The 16,345-nt window shown below is 45.2% G+C and overlaps 1 protein-coding gene and 1 long non-coding RNA gene across 2 annotated transcripts; one reads left to right on the forward strand and one right to left on the reverse strand.

Annotated features, from left to right (window-relative positions):
* On the reverse strand, positions 467 to 4,463 carry SLITRK2 (SLIT and NTRK like family member 2). The gene is made up of 2 exons (XM_021406569.1): positions 4,166 to 4,463; positions 467 to 3,685 (listed from the first exon to the last, which is right to left on the reverse strand). The coding sequence occupies exon 2, from the start codon at positions 3,640 to 3,642 to the stop codon at positions 1,069 to 1,071; it is 2,574 nt and encodes an 857-aa protein (XP_021262244.1). The 5' UTR covers positions 3,643 to 3,685; positions 4,166 to 4,463; the 3' UTR covers positions 467 to 1,068.
* On the forward strand, positions 13,228 to 14,330 carry LOC110403039. Its single transcript, XR_002441462.1, has 3 exons — positions 13,228 to 13,368; positions 14,068 to 14,158; positions 14,248 to 14,330. It is a non-coding gene; the product is annotated as an uncharacterized LOC110403039 (long non-coding RNA).

Raw genomic sequence — 16,345 nt, forward strand, 5'->3', positions numbered from 1 at the left:
GCTATATCTTGCAGCAGCAGGACATTCTAGTTTCAGTCAAAAAGGTTACAAATATCAACTGTCATAAAATATATAAAAATGCCCAATTTAATGCATAAATTTTGTGAGTAATGCTCTCTTAAATATGAAAATAATTTTAAACCACTGGACATTACTGTGTTAGAACTGCAATGCAATGAATTAAGAAGGACATTAACTGTTCAGTTCACTATGATGTTGTGTTAAACGTCTTTTATTAAAGAGCTGTTACTCCCAGCTGAGGCATTTGATAACCTCTAGTCCATTGTTAAATCCTCAGTTGATTTCAGTGAGTTGCTTTAAACAAACTCAAAGGGAAAAAACAAACAAAAAAAACCCCAATAAATTACAGTCCAGTCTCTATGGTCCTAGAACTAGATTCATTTAAAGAAGGGTAGCTTTCCTAGCTTTCCTATAAATCAAAGCTTCTGATTTAAAGCAGCTGACATATAGGTCTATTTTACAATTTATTTTCTTTTAATTTCAAAAATACAACACATTAAAATAGGTTCAATTTATCAAAGCTAAGAGCAACAATTAAGTAATAATGTACTTAAAGTGCAAAGGCACTTTAACACAAAAAAGTGACGCCCAGTGGCTAGACTTGGTAATTGGAACAGCAGTACTGTATATTATTATTTACAAAAGAATGTCAAGAGTCCAGGAAAAAGATCTTTGGAGATCTTCTACGTACCACATTAAGATTCCACTTCAAAATGAAAAAACAGAAAAAAATAAAACCAAAGACTCTCTTCCTCATTTCCCTCCAAATCAAAAAGAATTATGCAAGATCTATTACAGAAACATATATTTGCAGTGACAGTTCCTACAGAAAGGTCAAAAGGAGAGAGAGAAAGAAATAATTTAAAGGGAATATTGCAAAAGCAACACCATCTCCCTGTTATGCGGTAAGGGTTCAGTTTCTCTCTCTCAACTTAAAAAGTGAAAATGTTTGGAATGTGACAGATGACATCAGCACTGAGTTCAGAATCAATCAAATGTGATGCTGAGCTCATTAAAAAATCTTTCTTTGTCTCACAACGCCCCCCCTCACAGCTGACTGATTGCAGTTTGTTTTTCCAGAACTTCGAGGTAGTCCGGTTCTGTTTGTAGCTTTCCTTGGAGTAAAGGATGCTCGGGTTTAGATTGTTCTGCAAAATATTTCCTGGGAGTTCCATACAAAACAGTTTTATTTATCCTGTCCTGGTTTTGGCGTCTTGATTCATATGAAGGGGCAAACTGCCTTTTGGGTAAGGTGCAAAAGTTATAATGAACTAATCCTCCAGTCGGGAGTTCCTTGACCCTTTCTGCAATATTTTGATACAGTAGCTCTGGTTCCCGCGGTGAGGACTGCTTTTCCAGTAATTCAGCTGCACTGATTGTGAATGCAAGACTGGTGGAATCTTCCTTTTTGTGGTCAAGACTGCTGTAGCTAAACTCATGGAGATTCCTGTAATAGGCAACCGGATCCCCTTCCTTTTGCATGTAGATTGGGTTTTGGCACATTTGTCCAACAGGAGGGGTAATGTAGTTATAAACATGTCCTTCAGTTTTATCGTGGGTCTCAGTGTTGTAAGACCCATACTGCAGCTGAAATGAACTGATATCTAAGTTGTTAGCACTGCTGGGCATGCTTTGCACCCCCTTCCTGCGCTTAAGGACAAAGACAAACAGGCCTGCCCCAAAACAGACTGACAAAATAAACACAATCAGCAAGCCTAAAATTAAGACAGATAGTGGAACTTCTGTGTGTATTTCCGGATAGGAGCTGGGCGAGATACCAAGGAGATGGGGCATATCTGTGTTCTGATTCATGGGCAGGAGAGATGAATCTGACAAGCTGGGGTTCTCTGGGCAGATGGCTTCTTTGCTCAGGAATTTCAAATGCTCTCCAGAGTGTTTGGTGGGAGACTCACATATGACTTCATTGATAACAACAGGAGGATTTGACTGCTGGCTGTTCTGGTCAGTGACTTGCTCTATCCAGTTCCTCAGCCCCAGAATGTCACATGTGCAGTCCCAGGGGTTCTCCTGGAGGTCGATCTGAATTAGAGCTGACAGCCGGTCTAAGACTCCTCTCACAGGCAGGTGTGAGAAATGGTTGTTTCTTAGGTTGAGTCTGGTGAGGGAAGTGCCACCAAAGACATTGTCAGGCAGAGATCTGAGCAGGTTGTTGTTGAGAAATAACAGATGAAGATTACTAAGAGCATCAAAGGTATGTGGCAGGATTTCCTTAATGACATTGTACTCTAGGTAGAGATATTGCAGGCTCTGCAGCCCATCAAACATAGAAGGGTACAGAATCTCAAGGTAGTTTCCATTAAGATAAAGTCTGCGTAAACTTGTGAGATTTGTAAAGGCACCTTCTTGTATCGCTGCAATTCTGTTGTTTCCTAGATGTAACAAATCCAGAGAGCTGTACTCTATGAGATCAGTTCTATAAATGACTTGCAGATAGTTACTGGTAAGGTAAAGTTTCTTTGGAATGGTTGGCTTAGGGTGGAGTTCAGAGATATTACTTATCTTTTTCTCTTGGCAGTTCACATTTAAGCCATTGTCCGAGCTCTGTGAAGTACAGATGCAGCCAGCTGGGCAGGTGATGGGCACAGGAGACTTTGTCTGGTAAACCATGATAGGTCCAAATATTTGTCTGTCTTTTGACACAGTGACACGGGGTGTGGGGCGATTCCTGGTTTTGGGGGGGCGGCTGGCTTTTGGGGCTCTGGTGGGATTGATGGCAGAGTTGGCTGTGGGCAATAACTTTGAGACGTGTGGGTCTGAGAGGACAGGGTGTTTTTCCCTCTGGTTTGAATCACTGGAGCTTTTCCTAGGGCAGAGATCTTGCCTGGTGAGCTGAGTCACATCTTTCCCATGGAGCCTGAAAGGGGTTTCGCAGACTATCTCACCCACAAACACGGTGATTGTGTCTAGCCAGGCCTTAAGTGGCAGTAAGTCGCAAGTGCAGTTCCAGGGGTTTTCTTCCAGCTGAATTTCCATGATGCCTCCAATGTGTTCCAGCACACCAGCAAAAGGCATCATCTTCAGCCGGTTTCCCCGCAGGTCCAGGTGGGTGAGGAGCACAAAGCGGAAGACATTGCTAGGCAGGGACAGTAGGAGGTTGTCATTGAGAATCAACACTTTGAGCTTGTTCAGCTTGTTGAAGGCCCCTGCCTCAATGGCACTGATGTAGTTGTAATCAGCTTGCAGGTACTCCAGGCTATCCAAGCCCAGGAACGTATCCTCCTTCAGCACTTCCAGCTTGTTGTTATTGAGGTGCAACCTCTTGAGGGTGCGGAGGCCACTGAAGGCCCCTGTGTGGATCTCCTGCATGTCGTTGTTGCCCAAGTGGAGGGTTACGGCGTTGGAGTAGTTGACAAACTCATTGGGGAACAGGCGGGTCAGTGCATTCCCATTGAGGAAGAGCTGGTAGATCTTGGATGGTGGTGGCAGGAGGAGGCTGACGGTTGTAAATCCTTTGTTTTCACAATTAATGTTTAGCACGTTCTCCTTCTCTTCGCAAGGGCAGCGGCTCTTGCTGCAAATGTCTTTGGCAGGTTTGCGACTCTCTATCTGCGAGATCCCAGCCACTGTTAACAAACTGAGCAACCAAACACCCTTCAGCATCTTTATGCGCCGTTGATCCCCGCTTCAGTACCTACAGTCAAACCTTTTGAGGAAGGTAAGGAGAGAAAGAAGAAACCCCCAGTGAAAACGGCCAGGAGCAGAGGCTGCAAGGGGAGGGCAAAGCAGGTTTTAAGGGGGCAGCAAGGCAACGACTTGCAAAACTCCTCTGAAATTCTCCCTCCCTCAGCTCACTTTTTGCCTGAGAAGCCGTTCTGGGAAAGCCCCGCCGCAGGGGTCTCCCGAAGCCGGGATCCCAGCGCTGCCCGCCCGCCCCTCCGTGGCCGCCACCAGCAGAGCTTCTCCGTCCTTGCTGCCGCGGCACCGGGCAACCCCGCTCCACAACTCCATTCCCTAATCGTTATTTTAACCCGAGTAATGGGGGGAGGGAGGAGTGTAGGGGGGAGAAGGAGAATAAGCTATCGACAGCCCTCCCTGCCCCCATCCCGGGGGCAGCAGAGCTCCCACGGACCGACCCCCCCGAGCCTTCCTTCGCGCCGGAGCCAATCCGCTCCCCGGCTCCTACCTGCTTTCGGGGTGCCCGAGCGGGCAGCAGGGGCAGGGGCCGCCGCCGAGCGCCGCCGCCGCGCCCCGGGAGCCAGGCACCCGGTGGGAAGAGGCATCGCCCGCCGCCCACCTCAGGAGCCCGGCGGGGCGAGGCGGTGCCGCGCGGTGCTGTGCTGGCCTCGGCGGGGCGGGAAGTTTGGCCGAGCAGCGGGCGAGGAGCGGCGGATACGCCGCTGCAGGAACGCAGGCGACTCTGCGCGGAGCGCGGCGCGGCGCGGATCTTTTGCCGGCTGCCCCGCACGGACCGGCGCTGACGTCACGCCGGGGGCGGGGGGGACACGTTTCTCCCAGCCCCCCCCCTCTTCGCACACCCCCAGCCGCTCTCGCGGGCGGCTCCGCTTCCGGCTCGACAGCTCGCCGCGGGAGCCCTCCGGCAGTCCGAATAGCGGGGAGCACGGCAGCGAGCGGAGGTACCTGCGGCCGGAGTTTTGGCCCCGAGTCTCTAAATCTGTGCTTTCAAAATAGCAAGTCAGCCAGCTTCCTCGGCATCTGCCAGCCGGCGAGCCGCACACACGCGCACAATCCGGCTCTCGGAGCAGCGGTGCTGCGAAACCCGGATCTGGCGGCAGTTCTCTACCCGCCGCGCAGCTCCCTTCCCCGAGAGCTGCTCGCCGCGGGGCCGCTCGCTGCCATCCAAGGGGTTCAGCACCTTCCGCCGATTCGGCTGGCTCCGCGCTCTGGAAAGCTCACCCGAGTGCTGAGCAGCGAAACCACATCCAGCGTGACCATTGGCACTGCCTGGAGCCATCCCGCTGCCAAATCGCGATGTTATGGGGTAGTATTTGGCTGCGTTTTGAAAGAACAAGATGCTGGGTGTAGGCTATTGTGACTTCGCTTAAGCACCGTGCCCAGGGCACAGATGCGTGTTTGATAGGAGCGAATTGGTGCTCTTCATCTCTCTCAAGAACATAAGATTTTGGGTTCACACTGAGAGAAAAAAAAAAAAGCACAATAAATTTTTGAAGTGCCAATATGGCAGCATGTGTTATTACAGGATTTTTATAGGAAGTTAGAAGCACTTATTCTCTAGATTATAGAGGTTTGCTGCCAAAAGCCTGCTGGACTTGGCAGGATTGGTGCTGTCATTCTGTATTAGTCTTTAACCATTAAGTATCAGAGCCCACAATCTAGGAGCATCAAAAATGTATTGCCTGTTCTTACGGGATGCCTGAAATCAGGAAGGGCAGTAGCCAGCACATATGCCTTTGCAGTGCTGCTGAGCAGAGAAGTACTAAAGTTGGTGCTTGGGATCGGAGCTGCTAAAGCTTCCCTTGTGGAGTGGTTGTGGAAAAAACAGGAGTGTCCTGTTCTGGAGCTTTCTATTGGGGTGGTGCTGCACCAAACTCAACAAGATTGGGATTTTGAGATACAATCAGAGCTGCTCCTTTCAAACCCTGCTTGTCCAGTTGAATTCAGAAGCAAAATTGGCTAAGATCAGGGAAGATCACTGTGACAGATCTGGAGTTTTACAGTACTAATACAACAGCAGCCAGATGATTTTGCTGCAAGATTTTTTGCTTGTTTTTATGTTTAATTTCTCTTCAAGCATTATAATACATTGTCGAAAAACAAAGCAAAATTGGACCAGTTTCAGTACATTCCTCATCTTACTTTCAGGTCTTTGGAACCCAGAGGAGAGGCACGAGCCTAAGGGGAGAAGGGAAAACTGGGCCCAGGCTGAATTTGTTTCATTGAAGGGAGCATGCTCAGACATGCACTTGCCCGTGCGGGCACACAGCAGAGGCACATGCACGTTGCTGTAACCTGCCTTCTCCACATTGCCCCCAGACAACCCTGCACGGCATGGCCAGTGCTCAGGGCTCGCTGCAATGCACAGCAAAAGATGAAGGCAGAAGCAAATCCTCTGCATTTCCTTCTCACATGTACATGGCTGTGAGGTTTGGTGCCATGCAGCTTTCATGTCGGCAAGGGTTGTGTCCTGAAAGTGGCTCATGGGGCCACATACGTTGTCACGCTTGCCTGTGTTTACTAGTACAACGGAAATGCATTTGTGTTAACTGCTGAAGCTCCCTGGGAAGGGAAAGTGTACAAATGGCATGTCTCAGCAGTAATTACCAGTCTCGTGTGGGATGGAGGGAACAGTGTGTTAAGGGATTGCAACAGTAATAATACACAGAGATGATACTGATTCCATTACACTGCAAATGTATCTGTATAATAACCTCTGTTGTAGGAGGAGAAATGGGGATTTAAAAAAGGAAAATAGCTACAGCTTTTTATTTAGGAATAAATTATGATTTCTCAGCATGCCCAAAGTGTTTTATAACCCCTTCAATTAAAAACACAGAGTATAAAAGAACAGCTTTCTTCCCCACCTGTCTTATTTGGTGCATTGGATGGAGGAACATTTTCAGGCAGCGGCTGCCGTGGAGCCTCTAGCAGTGGGAGGCTTCGGGAAAACACGGTCCTGCACCTGGTTTGTATGCAATGGGAAGGTTTCATTTTGCCCAATTACTTTGCTGTATTCCCTCATCCTCCTTATGGGGCAAAGGTATGAAGAGATGTAGAAACTTACAGATTTATACGTTATAAGGCTTAAAGGACCCACTGTGTCTTAATGATCTTGCATTAACACTCCATAAGCTAAGTTGGAATTAATTCCTGCTTAAATTAGATCATACTTCATAGGAAACAAACAAATAAACAAAACAAAACAAAATAAGGAGCCTGAAAAACTGATAGCATGACCAGGCATGTTTTAGCCATTTCCTATGATGAAAATCTGGTATATATTTGGTAAATTGTTCCATGAGCTTTTTTCTCCCGTTGCTAAAAAATGCTGTCTTCTCTGCATCTCTGTATCTCTGTCTGCCTTCAATTTGACTTTTTTATCCTTGCTAACATCCATGTGTACTTGATGAAGAACCCTTGATTATCCTGTACCTGCTTCCCAGGGGGCCACTCACAGACTTCTCCGGTGCAGGTGCAAAATGAAATACTTGATACCAGCCTGAACCAGCTTCAGATGGGCCGTGTTAGTCTTGTGCTTTTATATATACCAGCGCAACTTTTGATTCCTGCATGGTGCTAGAGCCACCACTTCATCTATCTGCTGGCAAGAAAAAGAATGCCAGACCATGGCATGGAAGCATAAGCAGGTAAAATTTGGCACAGATCATTACTCTTACTGCCTAGCAAGCATCATGCTGTTGTCCTTCTGTGAGAGTAAATATCAAGGAGCAGAGTAAGCCTGGAAATGTGACACTCTTTTCCTTTCTCCACGTTTTATCTGCAGATGGATGTTAAACGCTTCTCACATATCTCTGTCAGTTTATCAGTCTCTCTTCTTGTAAATGAAGAAAGCAAAATCATATGCATCCACCAAAAGTCTTATGGAATAAAGAAAAGAACAGAGCAACTGGCTAAGCAGCAATCCCTGATAGTTGGATGGAGGGCAGTATTTGAGCTTTGCTGATCATTAGAAACTATCAAGGAAACTTGGATACTGGTAGCATGTAAGGAGAGATTTATACCTGTAGTATAGATTACCAGACTGAATTTTGTGAACAAAACATGGTGACTAGTGTGGCGGAATTTGTAGGTTTAGGTATTTAGTGATCCTTGCCCTGTGATCCATAATATAAGATGCTTTTTCCATGTTGACTCACTGTTCTGAGATAATCTTCATTACTATTCAGCAGGAATTCTCACTTTCTGAGGGGTTGTTTCCCTGTATGCCTTCGTGTGTATATGTGAACCTGTTTGTAGCTGGAGACATTCTCCATGAGTATGTACATTTTTGGAATCTTTCCTATGCTACAAATGGGATATTTTTGTGCCTCACTTAAAAGTATTAAGGAAATAAGCAGTTTCCAGATTTTGCCGTGAGAAGCATGCAAAATTATTGTTACTTGTAATCCAGGCTTTTAGCTCATCCAGTAACACTGGAAAGAGTCTGTGGAGGAAAGAGCAAAAGGACAATCTGGCTTTCACTACCTTCCTTTGGGCAAGGGAAGGGCAACAGGAGGAGGGTGAGTATGAAGGCCAGGGAGCAAGCAGCTAGCAACCTCTGCCCTCTGCGGCCCTGGCAGCCATCCCTGCTCACCAGTGCTGCTCAGCAACAACAAGCTGATGCAATGTATTTCCGAGATTGGCGGAGGAGAGGGGTGATTTTGACAAAGCCTCCGTGGAAGGAGAGCAAGGGGGTACTTCAGTCCATGGGCAGAAGGGCACTGCAGAGTGATTGGGACTTATTTATATGTGGTGTCTGCTGAGTTGCACTTTGCTGGCAGTCAGTAATGACCCTTGCTGTTACCTGTAATGATGTTTCCGGATGCATTTTTAGCTCAATTTCCCCCAACCATTCAAGCATCTGGAGAGCCATGGGTAACTTCAGGATATTATTTACTGATGCTTCATGACTACGACTGTACAAATAAAAGAATTTAATGAACTGTGACTTGAAATCAACATGCTTAGTAATTCTTCCTTCCGTTGCTGTTCCTGCAAGGACTCAAATCCTAGCTAAGAATACACATTATTGAGATCCATTATATAATTTTAGGATAATATTTATTTATTTACTTTGCAAAGCGATTTCACCATGATTTGTTTCAGTGTGTCTGGGGTAATCCATTTTGTGTCAGCACAGCAGGAACTTACACTAGCTATGCAAAACACAGCAGTAAAACTATCAGTTTTCTGATGTTTTGTGTTATTAATGTGGAGTCACAACTTTCTTGAAAATTCGATGCATATTTTGTGAACTATGATGTCAGTTTCAGGAGGAAATACGATATATAATCTGTCTGTCATAAAGCACCCCAGGTAGCCTGTACACCTGAAATACTGCCAGATCTACTCACCTCTGTGTAGTTAAGAGTGCATTTTACTTTAGCTTATCCAACTATTTTTTCATTCTTGCATAGAAAAATGTGTCACCTGCCCTTGTACACAATTCTTTTAGCATGGGTCCCAGCAAAGAACTGTGAGACAGTTGATATTTACGGCTGCATTCATTGCTATTCAGCAGAGTAGTATGTCTGAGCCAAAGCCCTTTGGTGTCAGTGGAAGGACTCCTACTGACTTCAGTGGGCTTTGGATCAGATCCTTGAGCAAATGTTTAACTTAAAAGCATGCACTTACATCTTATTTAGTTGAGTAGGCTAAATACTTTTAGAAGTGCTTTGCTTCATCATGTCAGTGTGTTCTTTTTCTCTGAGTGGGACAGTGAGATGAATCTCCCCGAAGATGGATCTTCTGTGCCGATGTTGCTGAGCATCAGAAGTGGAAAAAAAAAAAGGTTCTGAGATCTCTACATGTTACGCTCCTTGAATGTTTCTAACTGGAAATATCCCATCATGCAAACACAAGTGAACGCAAATGTTTTTAGTCATTCGGAGAGTCTTCTTGAAATTGTCAGGTCTTCTTGCTTTACTGAACACATATGCTTTAGTAATGGTGCTCACTTTGCATAATTCAGTTTACGTATGAGTGTGCTGAATATCCACTCTTGCAAGTCAGATGGGTTGATGTGAGAGGTTTCTTCCCCTTATTTATTAGTAGTAAAAGAAGCATGATAAAATGTCTCTATATCATGATTTTTATGGTGGTACAGTTGAAAGAATCCAAATCCCACTTGTGCTAATGACGTATTTAACAATATGGGAGGAGTGGGGGCAATGGGTGAAATTCAGACCTAGGCAGAAGGCCAGCCTAGAATGCTGGCCATAAAAGCCCCTGGTTAAGACCTCAGGACAGGGCCTTAGTGGGACTCCAGTGCCCTAAATGTTGAGCTGGCTTTCTGCGAAGGTGGGAGGAAGAGTTGCTCCAGATGAATTATTCATGATAAATAATGTATTCTATTGATTTAGTGTATTTTTCTTGTTTCCTTGAATTTGTGCCTGGGAAGATCATGGAGCAGATCCTCCTAGAAGACATGTCAGGGCACGTACTAAACAAAGAGGTGATCCGAGACAGCCAGCATGGCTTCACCAAGGGCAGATCTTGCCTGACCAATCTGGCGCCCTTCTATGATGGAGTGATGGCATCAGTGGATGGGAGAAGGGTGATGAATGTCATCTTTCTGGACTTCTGCAAAGCCTTTGACATGGTCCCTCACCACATCCTTCTCTCCAAATCGGAGAGGTATGGATTTGAAGGATGGACTGTTCAGTGGGTTAAGAACTGGTTGGCTGGTTGCAGCCAGAGGGTCGTGATTAACGGTTCTATGTCAGGGTGGAGGCCGGTCATGAGTGGTGTACCCCAAGGCTCAGCCTTGGGACCGGTCCTCTTCAACATCTTCATCAATGACATAGACGATGGCATCAAGTGCACCCTCAGCAAGTTTGCAGATGACACCAAGCTGAGCGCTGCAGTCGATACATTGGAGGGAAGGGAAGCCATCCAGAGGGACCTGGACAGGCTGGACAAGTGGGCCCACGAGAACCTAATGAGGTTCAACAAGGCCAAGTGCAGGGTGCTGCACTTGGGTCAGGGCAATCCCAGGTATTTATACAACCTGGGGGAAGAAGTACTTGAAAGCAGCCCTGTGGAGAGGGAGTTGGGGGTCCTGGTGGACAAGAAGCTGGACGTGAGCCAGCAGTGTGCGCAGGCAGCCTGGAAGGCCAACTATGTTCTGGGCTGCCAAGATGATCAGAGGGCTGGAGCACCTCTCCTATGAAGAAAGGTTGAGGGAACTGAGCTTGTTCAGTGTGGAGAAGAGAAGGCTTCGGGGAGACCTCATCGTGGTCTTCCAGTACTTGAAAGGAGCGTATAAACAGGAGGGGAAATGATTGTTCACAAGGGTGGATAGCAATAGGACAAGCGGGAATGGTTTTAAACTGAGATGGGAGATTTAGGTTAGATGTAAGGAGGAAGTTTTTCACTCAGAGGGTGGTGACACACTGGAACAGGTTGCCCAAGGAGGTTGTGGATGCCCCGTCCCTGGAGGCATTCAAGGCCAGGCTGGACGTGGCTCTGGGCAGCCTGGTGTAGTGGTTGGCAACCCTGCACTCAGCAGGGGGGTTGAAACTCGATGATCTTTGAGATCCTTTTCAACCCAGACCATTCTATGATTCTCTGATTGACTCTATGAATGTATTTAATTAAATTACACATCAAAAAATTCATGTCAATAATCATGGCCTGAGGATTTTTTCTGAACAGTTCACAGAAGACATTTCATATTCCACATTCAGAATGAGAGCCATGTCATTGAGTTGCAATTACGCGCAGAGGTCACATATTTCTGTGCTTGCTCCGTGGTGAGCAGAATAACCTGAATATTTTTCGGACACTCATGTGCTCCCAAAAATTATTTCCATTAAGTTCATTCCATGCCATGTTTGTGGGCAGTTGCCAACTGAACAAAAATTGTTTGAGCACTCATTGGCTTTTCTGGCTTCTAATAGAAGTGTAATTATCCACTACGTATATATGCAGTATGTATAGATATCTGGCTATCAGTCAAGGTCCCATCCCTTCCCAAATAATTTGAACCAGATTTAATGAAAGAGGGTAGACATTAAAGATTTTTGTTTCCTGTTTCTTCTGTGAAAATAACTGACTGAGAATTGCCATAGCTACAAGAACACTTGCAGCTTGGACCCATTCATTGTTATTTATCAGAAAAATCCGCATCAGAATTTGGCTCAAAAATGAGAATGTGTGTATTGAATGCTCAACTTCCTCTCAGAAGCAGGGAGGGAAACCTGTTCTTAAGCATTTGTCCTGTTGCTTGCAAGCTCCTGCAATAGCCAATGGTAATGATTGGGATAGCTCCCTAATTGACAGAAAAATGTTTTCAGATCAGACATTCACTTTTATCTACAGGACTTTTTCAAGTTCTTTTTTATGCATATAATCAATGTGAATACTTCACTGTGTAAAGTTACATAGGTGTGAATGAGGTTGTGGGACTGAGGTGGTGGCTTCTGGTGTCATGAGTGAAGCTAGCTTCTGGCTCATGAGGATAAGGCTTGCTCAGTACAATGCAGGCCAAGAAGCTGCCTCAAGTTGAAAGAAAATAAGAAATTACGCTGAAAAGACAAGTCATTTATAAAAAAAAAAAAAAAAAACAGGAAAATTGATGTGCCTGTCTCTGAAAAGGGGGTGTAGTAAGTGAGAACAACAGCAAAAAACAGGAAAGTTGATGTAGCTTTTAGAAAGAGACGGTTTCTGTTTGGGTTTTTGTGTTATAAAAAACGTAACACTGAGAAAATGTGGACTTCTTTTTTCACAAATAAAGACTTCTTTTTTTTCTGCTACAGTAAAAAATATTCCCTTCTTTGCTGTAGTCTTTCCCACATCACTTTAAGCTGAAACTTCGCTCTTTCTGAACAGTAGTCATTTATCTGAAAACTACCCTACAGTATTTTTCTTTGTGGACACCAGTAAGTTACAAATAACGACTCTGTAGTATGATGTATGACTCAAAGTGGCATGAATAAAAATTGAATGAACAATTAGAACTTACAAGAATGGTGGCTGCATTCATATTTTAGGGAGAATCACTTGGAATAAAGAATTCCAGGCTGGAGAGAAGCCTTAAAAGTAATACAGCATATAAAGTAGCTCCCAGAGTTGTTATTGCTCAAAACACAATAGAAGAGTACATCATATCCTGACCTAAACATCAGTGTTTGACCACCAGTATTTGACCTGTGTCTTCGTGGTGCCAAGATTTCAGCTATGACCTCTTCTCTGGGGAGTTTACATCCTTACACATATGAGCTTTCTAACTTGAAATCCTGTTGTTATTTTGGTACGTTCAAGTGTTTGACGTTATATTTCAAGCTGGTAATGCTGGTGGAATTATATAGGGATAAGATTCCCAGCTTATCCTCCATTTGGCAATGAATTGGTCAGTGGATCTGTACATCTCAAGTATAAGCATTGCAATACTTTCTCTTCCACAGCAGTCATGGACTTATGAAGCCTCTCTTCCTGTTTTGTTAAATTGTTAACTGTTTTGTTAAATTTTAACTTTTTTTTTTTTTTACTAATACAGATAACTGTTCTTTTGACAGAATAACATTGATAAATTATTCTTTAAGGAACTGAGAGAGACATCTAGATCGACTGCCCTTGTCCTTATGCGGGACTTCAACTTGCCAGACATTAACTGAGAACACCACACCACTGATGACAAACAGGTCCAGGAAATTCCGAAAACACCTTTATGACAGCTCCCTGGTACAGGTACTAAGGGAGCTGATGAGGAAAGGTACACTCCTAGATCTGATACTTGTGAGCAGAGAAAGTCTCATGGGTGAAATGGCGATTAGTGCTCATCTTGGCAATAGTGACCATGAAGTGGTCAAATTTAAAATCTTTGGTGATAGGAGGAAAACTGCCACCAAAATCTCAACCCTGGGTATGAGGAGAGCAGATTTTAGTCTGCTCAAGGAACTAATCAGTAAGGTTCCCTGGGAAACCACTTTTGAAGGCATTGGAGTCCATCAGTGCTGGTCACTTTTTAAGTACCACCTTCTGAGAGCCCAGGAACAGGCAATTCCAAAATGTTGGAAGTCAAACAGGCAGGGTAGAAGGCCAGCTTGGGTGGACAGAGATCTTCCAGAGCTCAGGTAGAAAAAGAAAGTGTATGGCTGCTGGAAGCAAGGTCAGGCAATGTGGGAAGACTACAGGGCTGCTGTTCACCTTTGTTGGGTGAAAATTTGTGTAGCCAAAGCTCAGTAAGAGTTGAAACTGGCCAATACTGTGGAGACAATAAAAAGGTTTTTTTAAATATGTTGACAACAAAAGGAAGGCTAGAGAGAACATTGACTTGTTACTTGATGAGAATGATCATCTTACAAACAGGGACATAGACAGTGTAAAGATGTTTAATGCTTTATTTGCATCTGACTTCAACGGTGATGATGGACTCTGCATCTCCAGGTGCCCCAAACAGGAGGACCATGGCTGCAGTAATGATCAACTCCTAGCCAAACCTGAACTTGTGCTGGTTTTCTGCTCCAACTGGATGCATGTAAGTCCACAGGATCAATGGGATTCATACCAGGGTATGAAGGGATTTGACTGATGTCATTGTTAAGACCTCTCTCCACTATTTTTCAGGGATCTTGGGAATCTGGAGAGGTCCTAGTTGACTGGAAGTCGGCAAATGTTCCACTTTTCATGAACTGCAAGAAAGAAGACTGGTAATTACAGACCTGTCAGTCTCACTTCAACATCTGGTAAAATTGTGGAGGAAATTATGCTGGGAGTTGTTGAAAAACACCTGATGGACAATGAAATCATTGGTCACGGGCTACATGGGTTCATGAGGGAAAGATCTTGTTTAACTAACTTAATTTCCCTTAATGAAAAAGTGACCCATCTAGTTGACCACAGGAAGCCAGTTGATATTGTCTTTCTAGATTTCAGTAAAGTTTTTGATACTGTTTCTTGGAGTGTCTTTCTGGACAAAATATCCAGCATACAGCCAGACGAATACATAATGTGATGGGTGAGCCATTGACTAATAGGTCAGGAACAGAGGGTTATAGTAAATGTGGTTACATCAGGCTGGCTGCCTGTCACTAGTTGGGTTCCCCAGGGCTCCATTTTAGGGCCAGTTCTCCTTAATGTTTTCATAAATGACTTGGATGTAAGACTAGAAGGTGTTTTGAGTAAGTTTGCTGATGATATTAAACTGGGAGAAGCTGTTCACTCTGTAGAGGGTGGAGAGGCCTTATGAAGAGATCTAGACAAATCTGAGAGTGGGGCAATCACCAACCTCATGAAGTTTAACAAGAGCAAGTGCCAGATTCTGCACTTGAGAAGGGACAACACTGGCTATACATACAGACTGGGGGATGAGATGCTGGAGAGCAGCTGCACTAAAAGGTATTTGGGGATCTTGATCAACAGCAAGTTGAACATGAGTCAACAGTGTGCCCAGGCAGCCAGGAAGGCCACAGGCTTGGGTGCCTCAAGGACAGTGTTGCTAGCAGGTTAAGGGAAGTGATTGCCCCACTCTACACTGCACTGATGCGGCTTCACCTTGAGTACTGTGTACAGTTTTGGGCGCCACAGTACAAAAAGGACTTAGAGCTATTACAGAGTGTCGAAAGGAGGTCTACAAAGATGATGAAGGGTCTAGAGGGGAAAGTGTGTGAGGAGCATCTGAAGTTCCTTGTTTGTTCAGCCCAGAGGAGAGGAGTCTGAGAGGAGGCCTCATGGCAGCCTGTAGGCTTGAAGAGGAATAGAGAGGCAAATGCTGATCTCCTTTCACTGGTGACCAATGATAGAACCTTAGGGTGCGATTTGAAGCTGCAACAGGGAAGGGTCAGACTGAATGTCAAGGAAAGGTTCCTCACTGAGAGGGTAGTCAGGCACTGGAACAGCCTCCACAGGGAAGTGGTCATGGCACAGAGCTTGCTGGAGTTAAGGAGGTGACAGCATTGCAGTGCAGCTTCCGCAGAAATTTGGCCTCTAGGTGGCCAGTAGTGAGTGAAGCTGCTTCTGTGTGGGCACAAATGTCCACTTAGTCTGAAATGTCTGGGATGCTTCCTTCAGTGGGGCCCAGTACCGGAACTGGTGCTCTTCAGGGAGGCTGAGAGTGGTAGAGCATCACTCACCCTTCTTTGGTGGCATTTCAAGGCAGTGCAGAATACTCTGGGAAGGTGTCTTGCTCATTTGGATGAGTTTCGTTCTTGTTGAGCAGACTCCAATTGCCCGTGTTGCTTTTGTTCTTGAAATCTGAACTCCAGAGGACCATTTCAAAAACATTTAAAGGCTGGCCATGGCCACAAGTGCCACCCCAGTTTGTCCTCCATCTTGCAGCAGCCTGCACAAATTTGTGCTGGCTCCACAAAACTGGTCCCAGGTAAGCCTGGTTGTTACAATGGCTGTTAGCAATCTATTGGATGTGGCAGTGTAAGGACACATAGTATGAACTTGGAGATAACCTTTGGCAGGGAACTCTCTCTCACTCTTTCTGATAAAAATGTCGTAACTGGAAACAAGAAAGCTGGAGGATTTCAGATGTCTTGACCTGAATCTAAAGGACTCCCACTGGCACTCATGCACAACCTCCAGAGATGTCAGTGGGAGATCTGTGCCTGGCACCACCACAGGGCACCACTACCTGGCTTTGGTCTGGATCCTGATCTCAGCATAGAAATTCCTTTAGAGGCATGTGGGGTTATGCCAGGCTGACATTAGCGTAAGA

The sequence above is a fragment of the Numida meleagris genome, chromosome 8 (genome assembly GCF_002078875.1).
Source record: "Numida meleagris isolate 19003 breed g44 Domestic line chromosome 8, NumMel1.0, whole genome shotgun sequence".
NCBI lineage: Eukaryota > Metazoa > Chordata > Aves > Galliformes > Numididae > Numida > Numida meleagris.